Source organism: Protopterus annectens, chromosome 2.part0 (assembly GCF_019279795.1).
Source record: "Protopterus annectens isolate FY-2018-M chromosome 2.part0, PAN1.0, whole genome shotgun sequence".
Taxonomy (NCBI): domain Eukaryota; kingdom Metazoa; phylum Chordata; order Ceratodontiformes; family Protopteridae; genus Protopterus; species Protopterus annectens.
In genome coordinates, this window is record NC_056728.1 from 203,880,111 (window position 1) to 203,902,961 (window position 22,851).

At 42.4% G+C, this 22,851-nt stretch overlaps 1 protein-coding gene across 1 annotated transcript in view; it reads left to right on the forward strand.

Moving 5' to 3' along the window:
* Positions 1-22,851, forward strand: part of FN1 (fibronectin 1) — a gene marked incomplete in the record, with an annotated part of 4,425,379 nt that overhangs the window by 2,271,090 nt on the left and 2,131,438 nt on the right. The window contains 1 exon segment of the mRNA XM_044060668.1: positions 9,823-9,917. Coding sequence (XP_043916603.1) covers positions 9,823-9,917 — 95 coding nt within the window.

A 22,851-nucleotide genomic window follows, 5' to 3' on the forward strand; every position in this document is an offset into this window, starting at 1 on the left:
TGTAGTAGGAAAGGAACATGTACGGAGTAGGGGAATTTCCCTATTTCCCTGGTGCCATTGCAAAAACACCTTGGGTCTCCCCCTGAAGACGCCACTAGCCTAGTCGGACTAAACTGGTCAAAGGCTTAGATCAGTAGAACCATTATCGTGATGGATGTTTTGGATTGTGCATAGGGATAGTTGCTGTAGGACAATGACCAGATAACCAGTTTTCACTGTTTTAAAGCTTGAATAAACCCAAAAATTGAGGTTTATTCAAGCAGAGTTATCTGTCTGACCGCCAACAATCCGTCGTATGGCAGAATGACATATCTCCCCAACTACCTGTCTCCATAAGGGTTCCCCAAGGATCCATCCTTGGACCCCTACTCTTCTCTGATGTTCTTCATCTCACATTGCTGCAGTCCTTACACTTGGGTAGTCCGCTGTCCTCGGTCGGCCCGAATATCAAAGTATTAGGCTGACGTCGGTCACGGCGCTTAAGACTGACATCAGGACGTCAGGGTACAAATGCGCATGACCGACGTCATATCCTCAGTCTTTTTTGCCGCATGGTCCGATGCAGAAGCAGCGTTGCAAGTGCCGTTCGGCGTTCTGAAATTTTTCGAATTCGGAGTTTCAGACCGAGTCAAAGTTGGCTAAGTACCCGTGGGGAATATTTTAGTTTTTCTTGCCTCAGTGGTGTACCGGATGTCAGAAAAAGTGAATAACTGTATTTCTTGTGGGAAACAGATACCGCATAGAGATTATCATACTTTGTGTATTCCTTGTTTGGGGCCTGAGCACGACGTTGTTGGGTGTCGCTTTGTGCTAGGTTCAATAAACGCACTATTAGCGAAGGTTAGATTGTGCCAGGTTGGTCTTTGGGAAGCGGTGCAATTATAATATGCCGCCGGATGCTCCGGCCCGCTTCTTCGAAGAAGCGCAAAGACAAAGCAGCTAAACCCAGGCAAGAAGAGTCGTCCGTGCGGACGCCAGTTCTTTAGAGGCGTCAGTGGAACCGGTGGTTCCCGGAGGCTTCTCTGGAGTCCCAGGGGGAAACTGTGATATTGCAGGATGTGGCCTCTCAGGAGGCAGGTCAGGCTGAAGGGGCTTCTCAGGTTACTGTACTCCCCTCCCTTCCTAGGATGGTTAGGCCCTCTCCTTCTGTTTCCAAGGCTTCTCCCAGAGGCAGGCCAGGTTTAGCTTCTGTTGGTGTCACTCCTAGTTCTTCAGGATCTGTGCCCAAGAAGCACATGCTTAAAATGGCAGAAGATTTAATTACTTTGATTAGAGGTTCTTTGCCCCCTCCTGATAAGAGGCCTAGGGTGGAACCAGAGTTGGGGAGTTTTGAGCAGGCTTCGGATGTTTGAGTCTTCGGCTGAATACTTGCAGGAGTATTCTCCTTATTCTGATTCTGATGTGGATGATTCTACTCCTTCTGCTTCTCCTCCAGAGGATTTTTCTTTTTCAGAGACTCTTCATTCCATGAGGGAACATTTTAAGTGGGAAGGTCAGGACTTTTCTGATTCCAGGAAAAGGCTTAGGGAATTTCTGCTTTTACCCCAGCATAGGCCTTTGGCTATACCACCTGTTCTGGATGTTGTGGAAGATGTGTTTGCAGAGGCTTCACTTAATCCTGATTCTTTGCCTCCTGCTCCTGTTAAGCCGGACAGGTATTACAGGGTGCCTGAAGCTCATAAATATCTTTATAAGAGTCCTAGGGCGGACCCAGAGACTGTTAGTCAGGGACCTAAGGGCGTCAAGGCCTCTGTTGTAAAAAATCCGGTTCCTCCAGATAAAGAGGCCAGAGCTTTGGATAGATGGGGAAAGAAAGTCTATACTTCTTCCACCTTAGCTATGAGGGCTTTGAATTGCCAGTTTCACATGTTGAAATATCAAAACTATCTTCTTTCTCAATTGAAGTCTAAGGTAGATGCTCTGGCGGAAGGCATTGAGTGTAAAGAATTACAAGATTTGGTACATGTTTCTGAACAGGTGGGTAAGCATTCTTTACAATGTGGTTTTGATGCTGTACAGGCCTCGTCTAGGGTGGCTGCCACTGGGTCAGTTCTTCGCAGGCACGCCTGGCTGAAGGATCAGAATTTATCTGACCATGTTAAGACAAGGATTTTAGATGCTCCTTTACAGTCTGATGTGTTGTTTGGGTCACCTGTGGAGGCAGTCTTAAAGAAAATGGAAGACAAGGCTAAGTCTATGCAGGCTGTTAAAGATTTTTTGCAAGTTCAGCCTCCGAGTTTAGCAGGAATTGGCCTGCTAAGGGGTGGACGCATTCTGCTTATGATTCACAGTCTAGGGGAAGATCTAGACGTGGTAGGGGCAGAGCTCAGGGCTCTTTCAGACCTAGAACAGGGAGTTCACCTGCACAGTCTTCAGGTGAGGGCAGGGGCCAGTCCTTTCGTAAACAGGCCCAATGACCTACCTTTTCAGCTGCCAGAGCCTTCTTGTCTGGCAGCACCTTTGGGAGGAAGGTTGGCACTCTTCAAAGAAAATTGGAATTTAATTACCCAGGACAGATGGGTATTGGATATTATACACCAAGGTTACAAGTTTTATTTCCATACCTTGCCTCCTTTCAAAGGCATGCTAGACGTTCCTCCTCAGCAAAGAATAGAGGCTCACAAACAAATTTCTCTGCTGCTTCAAATAGGGGCCATACAGCCGGTCCCTCTGCCAGAAGTGGGCCTAGGATTTTATTCTCGCCTGTTCCTAGTACCAAAGAAGGGGAACACGTGGAGACCAATTTTGGATTTATCTATCCTCAACACTTATCTGGACATTCCCAAGTTCAAAATGTTGACGTTACAACAGCTTTTACCTCTGCTGGGCAAAGATCACTGGATGGTGACTCTGGATCTCAAGGAGGCTTACCTTCATGTTCCTATCAGGCTAAGTTGCAGGAAGTATCTGCGTTTTCGGGCTGGGACTTCTCATAATCAGTTCTCTGCATTGCCCTTTGGCTTATCTACTGCGCCCAGAGTGTTCACGAAGGTTCTGGCTCCAGTGATAGCTTTCTTCAGGCTAAAAGGAATACAGATCTATCCTTATTTGGACGATTGCCTGATTCTGGCTCAAGGAAAGGACGAACTTCTTCATCATTTGCAATATGTGATAGCAGTGCTAAGATGCCTGGGGTATTCTGTGAACGAAATAAAGTCCAGTCTAGTACCCTCTCAGGACATGTGCTTTCTGGGTGTGAGACTGAATACAGCATCCCAGATGGCCTTTTTGACCCCGGACAAACAAAAGAATCTTTCCCTTTACTTCCAACAATTGTCTCATCAGTCCAGGCTGACTGCAAGGACAGTCCTTCAAGCCTTGGGGTTCATGGCATCTTGTATTCTGGTGCTTCCCAATGCCAAACTGCATATGAGGAAGCTACAATGGTATCTCAAAATTGTATGGACACAGCACTGCCAGGATCTGGACACTGTCATTCAAATAATACCTTGCATTCAAAAGGAATTTTTGTGGTGGGCTCAGGAATGTCACCTAAACAAGGGACTCTCTGTGACCCGGCCAGAGGCGAGTCAGATTCTAACGACAGATGCCTCAGACAAAGCTTGGGGAGCTCATCTAAATGGAAAGTGGATACAAGACACGTGGCCTGCCAGACTACAACATCTACATATCAACTTGAAGGAGATGTTAGCAGTCCAATTTGCATTAATAGCTTTCAAGGATTTACTTCTTCCAGGGCAGGTGTTGGTTCTAACAGACAACACAACTGTCATGTGGTACATCAACAAGCAAGAGGGAACACATTCTTATCCTCTATGCAGACAAGCAATGATTTTGTGGGAGACTGCTCTCAGTTTACAGCTAAATCTTCAGGCAAGGTTTCTGCCGGGAGCACAGAACTCCTTAGCAGATGTGTTGAGCAGACGAATTATGGATCCCCAAGAGTGGAAATTGGATCCTCATGTGTTTCAGAAATTGACAGTGTCATGGGGGACTCCAGACATAGATCTGTTCGCTTCTCCACTAAACTACCAGCTGCCAAAGTTTTGCACAAAAAGGTTTCATCCCACAGCTTGGAAAGTGGATGCTCTTTCTTTCAATTGGAGCAATCTTCATGTGTATGCCTTTCCACCTCTGCCTCTCCTCCCAAAGGTACTCCTAAAGGTCAGACAGGACAAGCCAAAGATGATTTTAATAGCTCCAGATTGGCCTCGACAGCACTGGTACCCATTACTGAGAAGTCTGGTACAGGAGCCACCATGGCCTTTGCCTTCGATTCCACACCTGCTGTCTCAGGAGAACAGTCATTTACTCAGTGTCAAACTTCACTCACTTCACCTAACAGCCTGGCATATTCTGTTTTAAACCCTGGAGGGTCTCAGCTTTCACAGCAAGTTTTGAATGTTATTTTGGAGGCCAGAAGGCCTAGTACAAGGAAAGTGTACGCAGATAAATGGAAGAGATTTTTATTTTGGAGTGCAGCAAAGGAATTTGACGTTTCTAAGCCTAATTTAAGTGTGGCTCTTCAATATCTTGCTGAGTTACTGGACAAAGGTTTGTTCTTTTCTTCTATTAAGGTTCATGCTGCAGCAATTTCTGCTCACTATGACTGTGACCCACCATTGTTTTCTCATCCTTTGTTTAAGCAATTCCTTAGAGGGGCAAAGAATACAAGACCCCCACATAGAGCTCCTACTCCTGCTTGGGATCTCAATTTTGTGTTGGAGAAACTCACTCTACAACCTTTTGAGCCTGCAGCTACTGCCGAGTTGAAATATTTATCATGGAAGACTGCTTTTTTGTTGGCCATTACCTCTGCGAGAAGGGTTTCTGAATTACAGGCCCTTATGGCAGTTGAGCCTTTCTTAATTTTCCATAAGGATAGGGTATCTTTACGTACTAATCCTTCCTTTATGCCTAAGGTGGTTTCTAGTGTGGCTTTAAACCAAACTATTCATTTGCCTACTTTTTATGCAAACCCCCAAAATAAAGGGGAAAAGATTTTGCACACCTTGGATATACACAGGCAGTTGCGATATTATTTAAGCAGGACTAAAGGGTTCAGGCAGTCTCAGCAGTTGTTTGTTTCATTTGCTTTGGGTTCTCAGGGCAAGCCTGTGTCAAAACAAACTATTTCTAAGTGGATTGGGTTTTGTATTGCTTTCTGTTATTCCCATCATGGTAAGGAGATTCCAGCTGGGATTAGACCTCATTCCACTAGGGCTACTGCCACTTCTACAGCTTTTTTAAGGGGGGTGGCAACTAAAGATATTTTGGAGGCAGCTACCTGGAGTTCAGTGCATACTTTCTCTAAGCATTACCACCTTCCACTTTACTCTAAATCTAGGGCTGGTTTTGCCACTGCAATTTTACAGGGCATTTTGGCAGCTCCTACTGCTTTATAGTTTTGCCATCCTCCCTTACCTCTGCTTTGGGATTCTACCCAAGTGTAAGGACTGCAGCAATGTGAGATGAAGAACATAGTACAGTTTTGTACCTACCATAAATGTAGATGTTCGAAGATCCACATTGCTGCAGTCCAATTTACCCTCCCTCCTTCCCCTCTGTAGTTAGAGGCGGTTGTGTGGTTTGGGTTGTAAATATTGTAGATTTTGTATATATTGTACATATGATTAGTGCAAGGGTGGTTGGTTGTTTTTTGCTGTCTTTTGGTTTTGACCTTTCTGTTTAGGGTCTTCTGACATCTGGGGCAAGAAAAGACTGAGGATATGACGTCGGTCATGCGCATTTGTACCCTGACGTCCTGATGTCAGTCTTAAGCGCCGTGACCGACATCAGCCTAATACTTTGATATTCGGGCCGACCGAGGACAGCGGACTACCCAAGTGTAAGGACTGCAGCAATGTGGATCTTCGAACATCTACATTTATGGTAGGTACAAAACTGTACTTTTTCACCAATAATCTAGCCTCTGCCACCAAACATGGCACACTCGTACAATACGCAGATGACTCGACCATCATCTGCTCAGCCCTGTCCCTACCCAAACTGCAAAAAGTCACACAGGAAGCCTTTTCCTCTGTTGAATCTTGGTTATCCGATGCCCAGTTAATACTCAACCCAAACCAAAACTACACTACTCATCTTCCAACCCACCAAACATACTCAAAACAACTCTCACTTTAACATCACAGCAAAAGACAACACCACTATATACCTAACTGAACACACCAAATTGCTAGGAGTGGAAATAGACAATAAACTAAAATTTCAAAACACACCAAAAATCCTGAATAAACTATATAAATCAAATGATGGTTCCAAGTCGCCAAGAAAGATAAAAAATTATTTCTAAGAATTTTTTATCTTCCTTGGCGACTTGGAACCATCATTTGATTAATAAACTAAAATTTGACATTCACATATCCTTGACCATAAAAAAAGTCCACAATATACTAGGTGCGCTATACAGAAATAAGCAACTTCTCACCAAAGCAGCAAAGATTTCAATAGCAAATTCCCACCTCATCTCCACCCTACTTTATGCCTGTCCAATATATACCAACCTAAGGCAATGCGATTTAAACAAGCTAGAGACCTGCTACAACAAAATCGCCAAATTCGCCACAGGGGCATCCTACCGTTGTCACCACTGTGTCTCACTTGCTGAACTGGGCTGGCTTGAACTCCCTCACCTCCTTCAGTGGTATCAACTCTCACTTGCCCACAAACTAGTAAATCATTCACTAAATGTCCCATCCCTCCAGAATCTACTCCAACCCTATCGCACCACCAGACCACTAAGATCCAGCAACAAAAATCACTTGCAGATCACTAAATCCAATAACTGCTGGTGAAGCACTATTCTCTTGCACCATAGCCAAATTATGGAACTCCCTTCCACCCACAATTACCTCCATACCATCATGCACCCACTTCAAAACTTTACTAAAAGCGCACCTAAAACATGCTTTCTATGCCCTTGCAACTCCCACTCTAATATCACCCTACCCATCCAACCACTACCTTTCTTTCCACTCCGCTAACTACCTTGATTATAGCAAGCTCAGATGCTCATAAGCCTAGTACTTATTATACAGAAGGAACTTCTTGTAACATTTGTTAATGTCTGTTATGTACTTCACAGATAAAGATACTGGTTGTCTACTGATGTACTATGTTCTTCATCTGTGAATATGTTGTAATTGCTATGTAAATTAACCGCTATGTAATCCAATGTAACTACTGTCTGCATTTTAACTGTGGAACTTTTCTCCCCGGGCCTCCGCTGAAAATGGACCTACAGACACTCCCGGTCAACAAATATAAATAAATACAATTGCTGATTTGACTTTTTTCTAGGTCTAATGTAAGTATGCTTCACAACTGTATTTTAGTGTTGCATTTTTTTTTCTGTTCTGTAGTGTGTTTAGCATGAGCTGCTTGTTTACTGTGACCTTTTAAATAGTGCATTTTTCCATTAGGTGCACTCTTATCCCCACTTTCATATCTGCTCCCCTCATTTTGGCTATTCTTGCAATAAAACCACATGACAAATCCCACACTAGATGCAGGCTCACAGGAAAATCTCATAAATCAACATTAAAAAAAGACCAGTACTATGACACTAGGACTAAAACAGAAAGGGCAGGCACATACATGAAGAAATAAGTCTAGAATATAAAATATGTATATATGAAATGAGTGATTCTGTACCATTTCACTAGTGCTGTTTAAAAAGCTTATATTTTCTAATCAATTAAGAATTTGTTTCCTATTGCTTACACAAATAAATGATATATTTTGATACTCAGAAAATGTTAGAATTTAAAAAGGGTGACCCTAATATATTGGAATCAGTTTCTCTCAGCTAGTAAAATAAGTCCTGCAGACTATTTGATCAGCAGATATAGCTTGCAAAATTGCTGGGCATAAAAACTTGTAAGGATTTTATACATACTAAGCTCATACCCTCGTTAGAAGCAGGAGAGTAACTTAAAAATCTTGGATTTTATCTCGACAGTTAATAGCTTGTCCAAGATCACTTTATATGCATCTGTTATTTATAAAATTGTCAGAAATGATTTTAACAAAACAGACGTTTCTTTTTGTTCAAGTGAAGTTAATAGACAAGTGTGTTCTCGGAAAAAGATGAACTTTGTTTACAGTCAGTGAAGGAATTCACATCTTCCCTGCTCTGTCGTGTATACACATGGAAGTTTTTACATACATGTTTTTTTACCCCACATAGACTAGCAATAATGTACAAGAAAGATGAAATTAAATGCTGGAGATTTGGACACCATGATGCTGACTGGATACATATGATTGGTAATTGCAAATTTTGGTTGGACTTGAATTATCTTTCTATAGCTCCCTTATCCTTTTCAATGTTCCCGTTCCTGAAGTCATTGCTTAAAACTGAACATTTTTACTATAGTCAGTCTTCTCTATAGCAAGGAAAATTGTTCCTAAAAATTGGAAATCCCATTCTACTCCTGTCTTTAAAGCTGAGTTTATTCATCTTGTGAAATACATTTGTAAGAATGACATTGCTACTATAAAAGCAAGGACTTAACACAACTCATCACTTAATTGCTTGGACAAAATTATCTAATCTGTTAATGAAATTGTATTCTGTGTGTATTGCTTTCAGTTATGGGCGTTGTATATAGTTTTTTTTTTTTTTCTTGTTACTGTACTCTTAAGTTCTTGCGTTATAAAATGAATAATAAAATGTTTTTTTTTTGGGGGGGGGACTGCCAATAAACATTTAAAGGCCAAAGGATTCTGAAACCACCAATATAACAAAGGAATTTAGCCAAGAACTACCACCAGCCAAATGGGGAAAAATAAAACCAGTGCTGGTTCTACACACACAATTGAAAAACAGTTGATTATATTAAGTAAGCAATACAATGTGCTTTCATCCCAAGAGACAAATGGAACTTCATCAGAACTAAGGGCCAAAGTCAGTAAACTAATTTATAGTCCTCCTTAATGGACACCTGATGTATAATACCAATTGTACAAGTTTGACAGAATACAATACAGTACAATCAGATTAGAAAACTAAGGTGCAGATATCCAGGCTGTGTTTTCTAACTCCAGGACAAGTGCTACCTAGAAACATCAATGTGAATGTGTACTGTGAAGTATTGTAATACATTCAGACTAAAAGGGAAAAGATGAGTATGGACTATAAAATAAGCAAAAAAATGTTAAATTATACAGTACAGAGTACCACCACACATCTAATAAGATATTTTTTTTTACTTAAAAAGATATAAAGACCCTAGTAGACGCAATTAAAAAATATTTCTTTAAAAATGTTCTCAAACTAAAATACCTCAGGTGTTATGGTAAGAAATATAGAAGTGTAATGTATGAAACGGGGTCCCCTGAACACTAATGGTAATAAGTGAGTAAATCTAATTAAAATTATATGTATATTAAAAATATTTTGTGTTACAAAAACATGTACCAAAAATATTACCTCCATCATAGAAAAAGTTCCTAACCATAGTATTACTCACAAAATTACTTGCATAAAAACCAGGTTTAATGGTATGGGGTATACATTCATTTTACTTAATTTTTTTTTTTTTGGTTCTGATGAAGTCCTGTTAGTCTTTCGGGATGAAAGCGCATTGTATTGCTTACTTCCTTGTGCTCAACTCTTGTTTTATTTTTCAATAATGTGTGGTAAATAGCACTAGTTTTGTTTTGCCTTGATTGGCTGGTGGAGGTTCTCGCCTGGATCCTTTATGATTTTGTCATGTCGTTTATTTGTCTTCATGCATTTTAGAATGGCAAGTATTTAGTCTTGCAATAACTCATTTTTTTAAAGGTAAACTTGAGCTCTTAAACAAGTAATAAATTATTCTTATTGCTTTCCAGTGGATTCTGCAGATCTTCTTCCCAAGTACCACACAGAAGTGTCTGATACCAAGATTGTGATTAGGTGGACTCCTGCATCTCGTGTGCAGTTTAAGGTAAGAATTTTGTCAGCACTTGCAAGACTAACTTTATGCTGGATACATTTCTATGCAGAGGGACTGTTTGTGTACTGTTCTAGTACAAGTCAAATTCCAGTCTAGCTAAATAACCTCACTATTGTTTCATTTAAGATGAATGAGAAATGGTCTGTGTACCACCTTCTCTCAATGCACCTTTGCCTAGCCCTGTGCAGTAAAGACTGTAGTAACTAATGTTAACAGCTTATTCTTTACTTTTTGGTAAATGTTGGCTTGGTAATTTGCATCTGCCAGTGATCTCCATAGTAAACAATGCTAGTTTCCCACCCTCCTTTATGTAACATTAGTGTTTCTGCAGTCTTAGTAAAGCATGTTTTTGCATCATTAATGAATTCAATGCTTAATGTTTGTAGCTTTCAACCATAACTCTATTGCCCATCCTGGCAATAGCCCTAACTCTCAAAACTCTACCTAGATAGAACTATCATCTTTAATAAATTTCACACCAAGCTGTTCCTATCGCCATATTATGTGTATGGGATTGTTAAAATCCATGATCTAGCTCTCCAGTGACTGTTTTTAGTGTTGAACTACTGTATGATTTTCAGAATGTACTGTCTTAAATGTCCTGTTCCAATGTTACAGTATTCCACATGTGGGTCTACTGCTCTTGCTTTCCATACATCCGGCTAGTATGCAAAAATGGTGTATGGAACATCTGACGTGGCTCAAGGAATGTGGAACAGAAAAAAGCACAACCCCCTGCACGTACGGCAATTGCACAGCCTGAATTTCAAATTAAAGAATAGCAAAGTAAGCCAGCAAAACTGTGCCACTGAACAAATCCAAATTTATTAAATGTCAGCCATAGAATAAGGAAAACAGACTGGTTTCAGCTAATATAGCTACATAGCCTTTCTCAGTGTTAATAGAAGCAAAGAACAAATTCCCTTTTATGCATGACATCAACTACAAAAAACATACTGATTGGTCAGGTTATACATGCTCATTAAGACGTGGTGGAAAAAGTCAACCTGATTTAATTAGCCACTTTTTTCCTTTGACATCAAGAATATTGTGCCATCCTGCTTTATATAACCTGTTTCCCTCAATTTTATCTATTACCATGAAGCTAAAAGTTGCTGTAGAACGTACTAAGGAGTGTTTATATAGTGCACTAGTGGGCTTCCTTGACCACATGTCACTAATGTGTTCGGATACCCTTATTCTCAATGGTCTAGAGGTCTGACCCACATAGAATGCTGAACAACTGCGCGTAGCCAAATAAATTATCCACTCGTTACTGCAGTTAGCAAAAAATGTAACCTCAAAAACATTTCTTGAGTTCTGACTGGCGAATGGTTTAGACCTTATAATTCAATTGCAGTGACTACAGTGACCACAGGGGCAACACCCCGTCAGAGTATCCTTCAATAGAGTAGTTTTTACACTAGTATTAGCTGAATCTTTAACTCCTCGTTTGTAATGACTTAAATGGGAGCGTAGATTTCTGCCTCTACTAAAAGAAAAGCGGCATTTCACTTGAAGAAATTGAGATAGTGATCTGCCAACAAAATATTCTAATGCCTCTGTACACTATTCATAAGTATCTGTGTTCCTGCCATATGTGGTAACCAACCTGATTTAAGAGTTCTTAGTCACCTGTTTATCTTTATATTTCATCAGATCGCCCTTGTTTAGTGTAGTAGCTCAATTACTGGCCGTCAGTACATGTCCCATTTTATTGCCTCTTCACGAAACTGCCTTGTAAGATCTTACCTGAAGTATTAATAAGTAGAATCCCCTGAGCAAATTCAATCTCATTCTTATGAATTGCGACTTACGGATATTCCTAGCTATATGAGGTGGATGATAGCTTGATGCATGGATAAAAGAATGATACTGTGGATATTTGCGAAATACCTCAGTTTGTAAAGTGTGATAGGTGTTTCTGTTAACTAGAACATCAAGGTGTGTTATTTATTCCAGACTGTAATTCACAGTAAATTGCTGGCCCCATTTGTTTTCATTAAGGTAGCCAACAAATAATCCACATCCGATTTCCAAACCATCCAGCAATCATCCAAAAACCTTCTCCCAATGTCCATTTCCACCAGGTAGATGTTATGTGCCTTGTCATAAATCAACTGTTCCTCGACATAAGCTATGAAGAGGTCTGCATATATAGGGGCAAAGGAAGCCCCCATAGCTGTACCCTTAATTTGCAAATAGCATTGTTCCTGGTAGAAAGACATTTTTTTATAAGAACATGTTCACTAAGGCATAGTAAAAAGGTGTTGAAACCAGGTTGGTAGAGGTCTGATTTGTATAGCCAATATTCTATGGCTTCCAGACTGGCCCCATGTGGTATATTGGTATATAATGCACAGACATCTAGTATATGTAGTAGTCTCACCCCCTGTTCCATCTGAGTGTCAGAAATGATCTGAAGAAATTCGGTGTGTCCTTGATTCTTGCACGGACCCATTTTAATAGCAGCTGCAGGAATTTGTTGAATTAACGGTGGCTCAATGAGTGAACCTGTATTCGATACAGTCAGTCTGCCAGGTGGGTTACAAGGGTCTTTATGAATTTTGGGTAAGAAATAAATATATTTGTTCATAGGGTCCAGTACTTTGAGATGATACAGAGAGTCACAGATAATCCCTTCCTGCCTAGCAGATAGTAAGAAATCAATCTATTTTTTTAATCTAAATGTTGGCTCCAAAGGCATTTTCACATAATGTCGCCCATCTCTAAGTTGTTTTTGTGCCTCACTATCCTATTGAGCCCAGTTCATGACCACAACTGCCTCACCTTTGTCAACAGAGAGAATATTCAAAAAACAGATTGATTTCTTGCTATATGCTAGGCAGGAGGGGATTATATGAACCAATATATTTATTTCTTACCCAAGATTCATAAGGACCCTTGTAACCCATCTGGCAAGACAGATTGTTTCAGTAGAGGTTCACTCCCTGAGCCACTGTCACAATTCCCCACCAATTTCCTGCAGCCACTATTAAAATGGTTCCGTGCAAGAAACAAGAACACCACTGAATTTCTTCAGATTATTTCTGATACTCACTTGGAACAGGGGTGGCTATTATGTACACTAGATGTCTGTGCATTATATACCAATTTACCACATGAGGCCGGTCTGGAAGCCATAGAATATTGGTTATAAAAATCAGACCTCTACCAACCTGGTTTTCAACACCTTTTTACTATGCCGTTCTGAACATGTCCTTATAAAAGTCTTTTTCTAACAGGAACAATGCTATTGACAAATTAAGTGCTGGAGGGATAGATTTATCACTCAGAGACTCCCTATGCTGTGGAATAAAATCCAGGTCCATGTGAGGCAGAGCACCTCGCTGGCTCTGTTCAAGAGAAATCTTGACCTGTGGATGGGAGATCGTAGGTTTACCCCGGGAATCATCTCTGTGTCACTGCTGGACAGAGGCACAACAAACTAATGGGCACAGTATTTTTTCATATAAGCCACAAAACTTTGGGCTAGGCTTATAAATGCCTTGGGGCAGATAGCCTAGTATAAACCTATGAAGCTATGGGGGCTTTCTTTGCCTATATATATATATATATATATATATATATATATATATATATATATATATATATATATATAAATACAGACCTCTTAATGGCTTATTTCGAGGAACCATTGATATATGACCAGGGCACATAACATCTACCTGGTGGAAATAGACATTTGGAGGAGGATTTTGGATGATTGCTGGATGGTTTGGAGAGCGGATGTGGATTATTTGTTGGAATTTGTTTGCTACCTTAATGAAAACAAATGGGCCTGCAGTTTACTGTGAATTAAGTCTAGAACAAATTACACATCTTGATGTTCTAGTTAACAGAAACAACAATCACACTTTACGAACGGAGGTATTTTGCAAATATCCACAGTATAATTACCTTCTCCATGCATCCAGGTATCATCCACCTCATATAGCTAGGAATATCCCCATGTCGCAATTGATAAAAATGAGACAAATCTGCTCAGGGGATTCTACTTATGAATATTTCTGAGAAGATCTTAATAGGCGGCTTCGTGAAAGAGGCTATGAAATGGGACATGTACTAACAGCCAGTAATTGGGCCACTATACTAAACAGGGGCGATCTGTTGAAATATAAAGATAAACTGGTGACTAAGAACTCTAAAATCAGGTTGGTTACCACGTATGGTAGGAACACACACACTTTTGAATAGTATACAGAGGCACTGGAATATTTTGTTGGCAGATCACAATCTATCTCAATTTCTTAAGGCGAAATGCCACTTTTCGTAGAGGCAGAAATCAGGGCTCCCATTTAAGTAATTATAAACAAGGAGCTAGAGGTTCGTCTAATACTGGTGTACAAAGTACTCTATTGGGGGATACTCTTATGGGGTGTTGCCCCTGTGGTCACTGTAGTCCCTGAAGTAGAATTATACAGTCTAAACAGTTCACAAGTCAGAACTCAGGGAATGTTTTTGATGATACATTTTTTTCTAACCGCAGTAGCGATTGGATAATTTATTTGGCTACATGCAGTCGCTCAGCGTTCTATGTGGGTCAGGCCTCTAGACCATTGAGAAATAAGGGTATCTGAACACATTAGTGACAAGAGGACAAGGAAGTCCCACTAGTGCACTATGTAGATGCTCCTTAGTACATTCTACAGCGACTTTTAGCTTCACGGTAATAGATAAAATTGAGGGCAACAGATTAAATAACGCAGGATGGCACAATATTCTTGATGGCAAAGAACAAAGCGGATAATTAAATTAGGTGGACTTTTTCACCAGGTCTTAATGAACATTTATAACCTGACCAATCAGCATGTTTTTTGTGGTTGATGTCATGCATAAAAGGGAATTTGTTCTTTGCTTCTATTAACACTGAGGAAGGCTATGTAACTAAATTAGTCAAAACTGGTCTGTTTTTTTTTCCTTTTTCTTTGGGTGACATTGAATAAATTTGGATTTGTTCAGCGTCACAGTTTGCTGGCTTACTTTGCTGTTCAAGGAATGTGGGCCATAAAAGTGACATTCGCATGCACCAGCCCTCAGAACTTCTCAGCCGTTAGACTTATACCAGGTGTTCCAGCTCACTGTCTGATTTAAGATACCAGATAAGTACCCCATTGGGGAACCTTTCAGATGTTCATCGTGTTTCACTGTTGCAGTCATTACACTTGGGTTATCCTGCTGGCAGGCCACCTACAGTCAGCCCGAATTCCAAAGTCCTGGTCCGGCTTCGGTTGCGGTCGCCTCCTCCCTGACGTCAGTATGCCAGGGGTATATAAGATGCAGCCGACGCCATTTTCTTCCATCTTTCTTGCCGAGCGGTGCCCGAAGCAAAAGCAGTTTGCAATTGCCGGTTGGCCGACTCCTGAGATTTTCGAAATCGAATTTCAGAACCAAAGTCTTCAGTAAAGCTAAGTACCCCGATGTCCTTCAAGGATGCATCTGCAGTCATAACAAATGGGGTTGTCCTGTCGTCAGGCAGCCCTTCGGTCGGCCGGATTCCAAAGTCTGTGTCCGGCTTCGGCTGATGTCGCACTTCACCCGACATCATCTCCGCTGGTCTTCGGGTATAAAGGCATCAGCCGACGCCATTTTCCCCAGTCTTTCTTGCCGCGCCCGAAGCAGAAGCTGTTCGCAAGTGCCGGTCGGTCAGATCCAGAGATTACTACTACCGAATACTACTTCGAAGACTTCTAAAAAGCTAAGTACCCCGTTGGGGACTCTTTCTTGCCTCAGCCGATGTCAGAAAAAGTCAATAACTGTTTAACTTGTGGGAAACAAATACCTCATAAAGATTTCCACTCTTACTGCCTGCCTTGCTTAGGCCCAGACCACGACGTAGCAGCCTGTTCGGCCTGTGCTTCCTTCAACTGACGAACGCTTAGGCGTCGGTCGGAGTTTGCTGAACAATTTTTCAGCTCAGATTTTGCGTACATTATGCCGTCGGATCCTCCGACTACCCAAATTGTTAAAAAACGCAAAGAAAAAGACCGACACTCGCGGTCCGCGGTTTCGGCCGAAACCACGGTTAAGCAAGCGAGTGTCTCGGTTTCGCGAAACCGAAAACCGGTCAATCTTCAGCTTGAATCCATGACTACTACTGAGGCTCCTGCTACCTTAGTTGAATCGGCCTCAGAAGTTTTGCCTACTACTGTGGTTCCTAGTGATTTATGACACCATTCCTTTGGATGTCTCTACCCCAGCACATGGTGCTGCTAGGCCTCCTGCAGCCATGTCTATTAAGGCCTTTGCCAGGGCTAAAGCAGCCAAAACTGTTAAATCGGTGCCTGTTAAGCCCCCCTCACACAGGCCCACTTCTAGTTCACAAATGCTTACTCTGGCAGAGGATTTAATATCCTTAATTAGGGGATCCCAATCTCACCCAGACAGGGCCTCTTAGCCCCCAGAAAAGAGACCTAGAGCAGAGCCCCCCGAGCCAGTGTCCTCTGATGATTCTTCGGATGACTCAGACATTACAGATCAGCCAGAGGCTCCTTTTTCTACTTATGAAGATTCCGATGCTGAGGAATCCATTCCATCTGCCTCTCCACCAGAGGAATTTTCCTTTGGGGAAACCTTACATGCCATGAGAGAACAGTTCCAATGGCAGGGACAAGATTTCTCAGATTCCAGAAAAAGGCTTAGGACATTTCTGCACTTACCACAACATAGGCCCTTAGCTATACCTCCAGTACTGCCTGTTGTGGATGATGCATTTAATTATGTTTGCACTGCTCCTGATACTTTACCTCCAGCCCCTGCCAAACCAGATAGATTTTACAGGGTGCCAGACACTCATCACCACCTATACAAGGCCCCACTTGCAGATCCTGAGACTATATCCCAGGGGTCTAAGGCAGTAGCCTCGACCTCAGCAAAAAACCCTATTCCTTCTGAAAGGGAATCCAGGTCCTTAGAGAGATGGGGGAAAAAAGTTTACACCTCTGCTACTCTCTCAGCTAGAGCTTTAAACTGTCAGTTTCATATGATCCAATACCAAGAGTTTATGCTTGATCAGTTAACTAAGAAGCTGTCCACTGATGACTCCTTCGATAAGAAATATGTTTTAGAAATGGTGAATAACATTCAGCAGGTTAGTAACCATTCTTTAAAATGTGGCTGTGATGCACTGGAGGCTTCATTTAGATCAGCCATGACTGGCACAGTGATAAGAAGGCATGCATGGTTGAAAGAACAGGTCTTGCCGGATCATGTTAAAGCAAAGCTGTTAGATGCTCCTATGGATAAGGCCAGTCTATTTGGTACACCTGCTCAGCAAGTAATGAAGAAAATGGAAGAGAAGGCAAAATCTGTACAAACAGTTAAGGATTTCTTACAGGTTCAGCCCCCAAGGTTTAGCAGGAACTGGCCTGCCAAAAATTGGTCCTTTCCAGACTCCTCAAAATCTCAAAGAGGCAGGAATAGACGCTCTAGAGGCAGAAATCAATCCAGAGGAGGTGCCTACAGAGGACGACAGTGGCAAGGCAATAACCGAGGCACAGACACAACCACTGCCACTGCAACAGGACAGTCACAGTGACTTGGCTCTGACACCGCCTACCAGGGAGCAAATAACAGCACCTTTAGGCGGAAAGTTAGCCTTATTTTCTAAAAATTGGCACTATATCACAAAAGACAAGTGGATTTTGCAAACCATAGACCAAGGCTACAGGTTCCACTTCCACACCTTACCAGTAAAAAGAGGAATGCCAAACCTACCTCCAAATCAAAAAACAGAAGCTCTAAAGCAGATAGTGCAATTAACAAAGATAAGAGCTGTGGAAAGAGTACCAATAACAGAACAGGGCAAAGGATTCTACTCCAGACTCTTCCTAGTACCAAGAAAAGAGAAAAGTTGGAGACCTATTTTCGACCTGTCCGTCTTAAACACATACATCATTGTCCCAAAATTCAAAATGCTGACCCTACAGCAACTTCTTCCCATGCTGGGCAAGGAGTGTTGGCTGGTAACTCTAGATCTCAAGGAGGCATACCTGCACGTCCCCATACGACCAAATTGCAGAAGATACCTCAGATTTCTTGCAGGATCAGAGCATTATCAATTCTCAGCATTGCCTTTTGGCTTATCTACTGCGCCCAGAGTATTCACAAAATGCCTGGCATCAGTAATCACTCACTGCAGGCTACAGGGAATCCAAATTTATCCATACCTGGACGACTGCCTGTTACAAGCGGACAACAAAAGCAAGCTGACAACAGATTTACAAAGAGTCATTTGCTTACTACAAGCCCTGGGATACACAGTCAATTTACAAAAGTCAAGACTGATACCATCCCAAACAAGAACATTCTTGGGTGCGGAATTGGACACAGCAAAACAAATGGCATTCCTAACTGCAGAAAAACAAAAATAACTCCCTCTTTACTTCTTGGCATTAACAAAGCAGAACAAACTAACAGCAAGAAAAGTACTGCAGGCCTTGGGCTTCATGGCATCATGCATAATCTTGGTCCCACATGCCAGACTGCATATGAGAAAGCTACAGTGGTACCTAAAGAATTTATGGTCTCAACACAGGCACAGCTTAGAAACCGAAATCCCACTAATCCCATGCCTGAAACAGGAGTTCCTATGGTGGGCTCAAGCATGCCAGTCAAACCCAGGCTTGCCCTTCCACAACTCTCAAGCAAGCCAAACCATCACAACGGACGCCTCAGACCTAGGCTGGGGGGGCGCACATGTTGGACAAATGCATACAAGGATTGTGAACTCCAGACCAGCTGCACCTGCACATAAACCAAAAAGAAATGCTGGCAGTAAAACTAGCAATCCAGAAATTCAGGCCATTCCTCAAAGAAGGCCATTTAATGATAAGGACAGACAACACCACAGTCATGTGGTACATCAACAAACAGGGAGGTACTCATTCATACCCCCTATGCAGAATGACTCTGGACCTTTGGAATATGGCTCTGAGCTACAACATCCAGTTACAGGCAATATTTGTGCCGGGAAAAGAAAACACCCTAGCAGACATGTTAAGCAGAACCACTTCGGATGCTCACGAATGGATGCTACACCCGGACATCTTCAAGGCCATCACAAAGAAATGGGGAATGCCACAAATAGACCTATTCACATCCCCACTCAATCACCAGCTCAAAAAATTCTGCACAAGGACATACCACCCACTTGCATGGAAGGTGGACTCTCTATCCTTCAGTTGGAAAGGCCTGACAGCATATGCATTTCCACCTCTTCCTTTGATGCACAAGGTACTACTGAAAATCAAAGAGTAATGCCCAAGGATAATCCTGATAGCTCCGAATTGGCCAAGACAACACTGGTATCCATTGCTGAGGAGCATGTCTCAGGGGAGAATGTGGTCAATACCCCTGATGCCTTTGATGTTAACTCAGAACAACTACAACATCATGCACCCAAACCTAAAAACCTTGCAACTGACTGCCTGGAACATCACATAGCAGCAACTAACCCAGACCTATCCCAAAGGGTTAAAGACATTATCCTTGAAGCCTGCAGACCTTCAACCAGAAGGAACTATGCAGGAAAATGGAAAAGATTTGTCATTTGGAGTACTGAAAGAGGAAAAGATGTGTCGAACATAGATATTGCTAACATCCTGGAGTACTTGGCAGAGCTTCTACATACAGGCCTGTCCTATTCCTCCATCAAGATACATGCATCAGCTATTTCAGCAGAATACAGCTTCGATCCACCTGTCTTTTCGCATCCTCTACTCAGGCAGTTCCTCAGAGGGATCAAGAATGTAAAACCTCCTAGAAAACCACCACTACCAGCATGGGACTTGAACTTTGTGCTAGAAAAATTGACACTCCCTCCATTTGAACCAGCAGCAACAGCAGATCTTCAACACCTATCATGGAAAACTGCTTTCCTACTGGCAATTACTTCAGCAAGGAGGGTTTCGGAACTACAGGCCTTAATGGCAGTACAACCCTTCCTAATCTTCCATCAAGATAGGGTGTCCATGAGAACTAATCCTACATTTATGCCTAAGGTGGTATCCAGAGTGTCTTTAAACCAGGCAATCCACCTACTTACCTTCTTTCCCAATCCACAGAACAGGGGGGAAAGACTGCTGCATACCTTGGATGTACATAGACAGTTACGCTACTACCTGGACGGAACCAAAGGTGACAGAAAAACTGACCAGCTTTTAGTAGCCTATGCAACAGGAAGGGAAGGAAAAGCAATTTCCAAACAGACAATCTCCAAATGGATAGGAAATTGCATAAGATTCTGTTACTCCTACCACGGAAAACCAATTCCACAGAACATAAGACCTCATTCTACAAGGGCTACAGCCACTACCACAGCTTTCTTACGAGGAGTGGCAACCAAGGACATTATTGAGGCGGCTACTTGGACCTCCGTGCATACATTTGCCAAGCATTATAATTTACCTCTATACTCTAGATCCCGAGCAGGGTTTGCCACTGCTGTACTGCAAGGGATCCTAACTACACCATAATTCTTCTTCCTCCTCCCCTAGTTAGCTATGGTATTCTACCCATTTGTTATGACTGCAGATGCATCCTTGAAGGACATAGTACAGTTTTGTACCTACCATAAATGTAGATGTCCGAACAGGATAGCATCTGCAGTCAGGATTACCCACCCTCCTTCCCCTCTGTGGTACTCCTAGGGTATTTACCCTCCTAATAGCTAGCTGGGGGGGGAGTCTCTTATGGTGTATTTGTTTGTATATATGTACATACATTGTTACTTTTTGTTTGCCTTCTACTTTTTTGGAAACATTGGCATTTATCCAAAATTTAGCTTACCAAGAGGGCAACTGGCATCTGGGGCAAGAAACACTGAGGAAAATGGCGTCGGCTGATGCCTTTATACCCGAAGACCAGCAGAGATGACGTCGGGTGAAGTGCGACATCAGCCGAAGCCGGACCCAGACTTTGGAATCCGGCCGACCGAAGGGCTGCCTGACGACAGGACAACCCCATTTGTTATGACTGCAGATGCTATCCTGTTCGGACATCTACATTTATGGTAGGTACAAAACTGTACTTTTGGGAAACTTTTTCTTGCTCCAGACCGATGTCAGTAAAAGTTAATTGTATTTCTTGTGGGAAGCAAATACCTCATAAGGATTTTCACTCTTACTGTATTCTTTGCCTAGGCCCTGACCCCGACATTGCTAGTTGTCGGTTTAGTGCTAGATTCAACCAACGCACTATTAAGCGTCTGTTTGATTTTGCTTTACATTACTTTGGCCAAAGGTTTAACTACATAATGCCGTCAGAACAACCGACTACCGGAATTCATAAAAAACGCTAAGACAGAAAAGGACAGGCATCCGAGGTCCAAAACCAACTAAGCCTCTTCTAGGCCAGTCACAGGTTCACTGGTTCTCTGTGCAGTGCTTTCGTAGCCCCGGACACCCTCTACCTCAGAGCCACAGGCCACCTGTGACTCCCACATGGAGACAACTAGGCCTCTGGAAACTCGAGGTATTGGGCCTACGGAGACTATTCCCTCAGATGGGTCCGGAGCTGCTGAGCAGGCATCTGCTTCTGAGGGTGTTTTCAGAACTTCACAACTTACTATCAAATCTACTTCAGCAGCCAAGACAAAGTCTAAAACACCATTAAAGGCAAAGAAACAAGTACAGCATTCTCCTGGACAGTCATCCATGCCAAAGAAACAGATGCTTAAAATGGCTGAGGACCTAATTACTCTGATCAGGGACTCCCATCCCCCTCCTGATAAAAGGCCCAGGCAAGACACTGACTGACTCCTCTGGACCAGGTTTTTATTTCCTCTGATTCCTCTTCAGAACAGGGAAATTATCTCCCTCCCTATGAGGACCCTGATACTGAAGAATCTATCCCTTCAGCCTCTCCTCCTGAGGATTACTCTTTTGGGAAAACATTTCCATTGGAAGAGCCAGGATTATTCAGAATCCAAGAAAAGACTCAGACTTTCTTTTACTGCCTCAGCACAGGCCCCTTGCTATTCCCCCTGTACTACATATTGTTGATGTTTTTTTCTGAATCCAGTTTGTCTCCTGATTCATTACCCCCTGCACCAATCAAGCCAGATAAGTACTACAGGGTCCCAGACTCTCATAAATTTCTGTATAAAAACCCCATAACAGCAGGGTTACTTTTAGAACTAACCCTTCCTTCATGCCCAAGGTGATGAATGACCTGTCCTTGAATCAGTCCATCCATCTACCTACCTTTTTCCCTAACCCACAGAGAGTGAGTGAGAGTACTTCACTCCCTAGATGTTCAGACAACTCAGGATGGTTCTTTGTGTTTCACTGTTACAGTCGTCACATTTGGGTTATCCCTACCAGGGTAGCCCTCGGCTGGCCCAAATACCAGAGGCTTAGTATTTCTGGGTCGGTTACTGTCACTTCAGGACTGATGTCAGGTCATCAGTAGTATAAAGTAAGGCAGCCGACACCATTACATCAGTCTTTGTTGCCATGGAGCCTGAAGCAGAAGCAATTTTGTACAAGTGCTGGTCGGCCGATGCCAGAGTTTTGTTTTCCGAATTGAAGCTGAAGTCTTCTAAAGCTAAGTACCCCATTGGGGATCCCTTTTTCTTGCACTAACCGATGTCAGAAAAAGTTAGCAATTGTCTCGCCTGTGGAAAGCGAATACCACACCAAGACTTTCATTCTTACTGCGTCACTTGCTTAGGCCCAGACCATGACGTCCCCTGCTGTCTCTCTTGTGCTTAGTTCAATGCCAGAACTATACGATGTCCTTCAAGAATGCAACTGCAGTCCTGACATATGGGTTGTCCTGCCTCAGGTTGTCCTGTCTCAGGCAGCCCTTCGGTCGGCCGGATTCCAAAGTCTGGGTCCGGCGTCGGCTGATGTCACCTCTTCCCCGACATCAGAGCGGCTGGGGTATAAAAGCATCAGCCGAC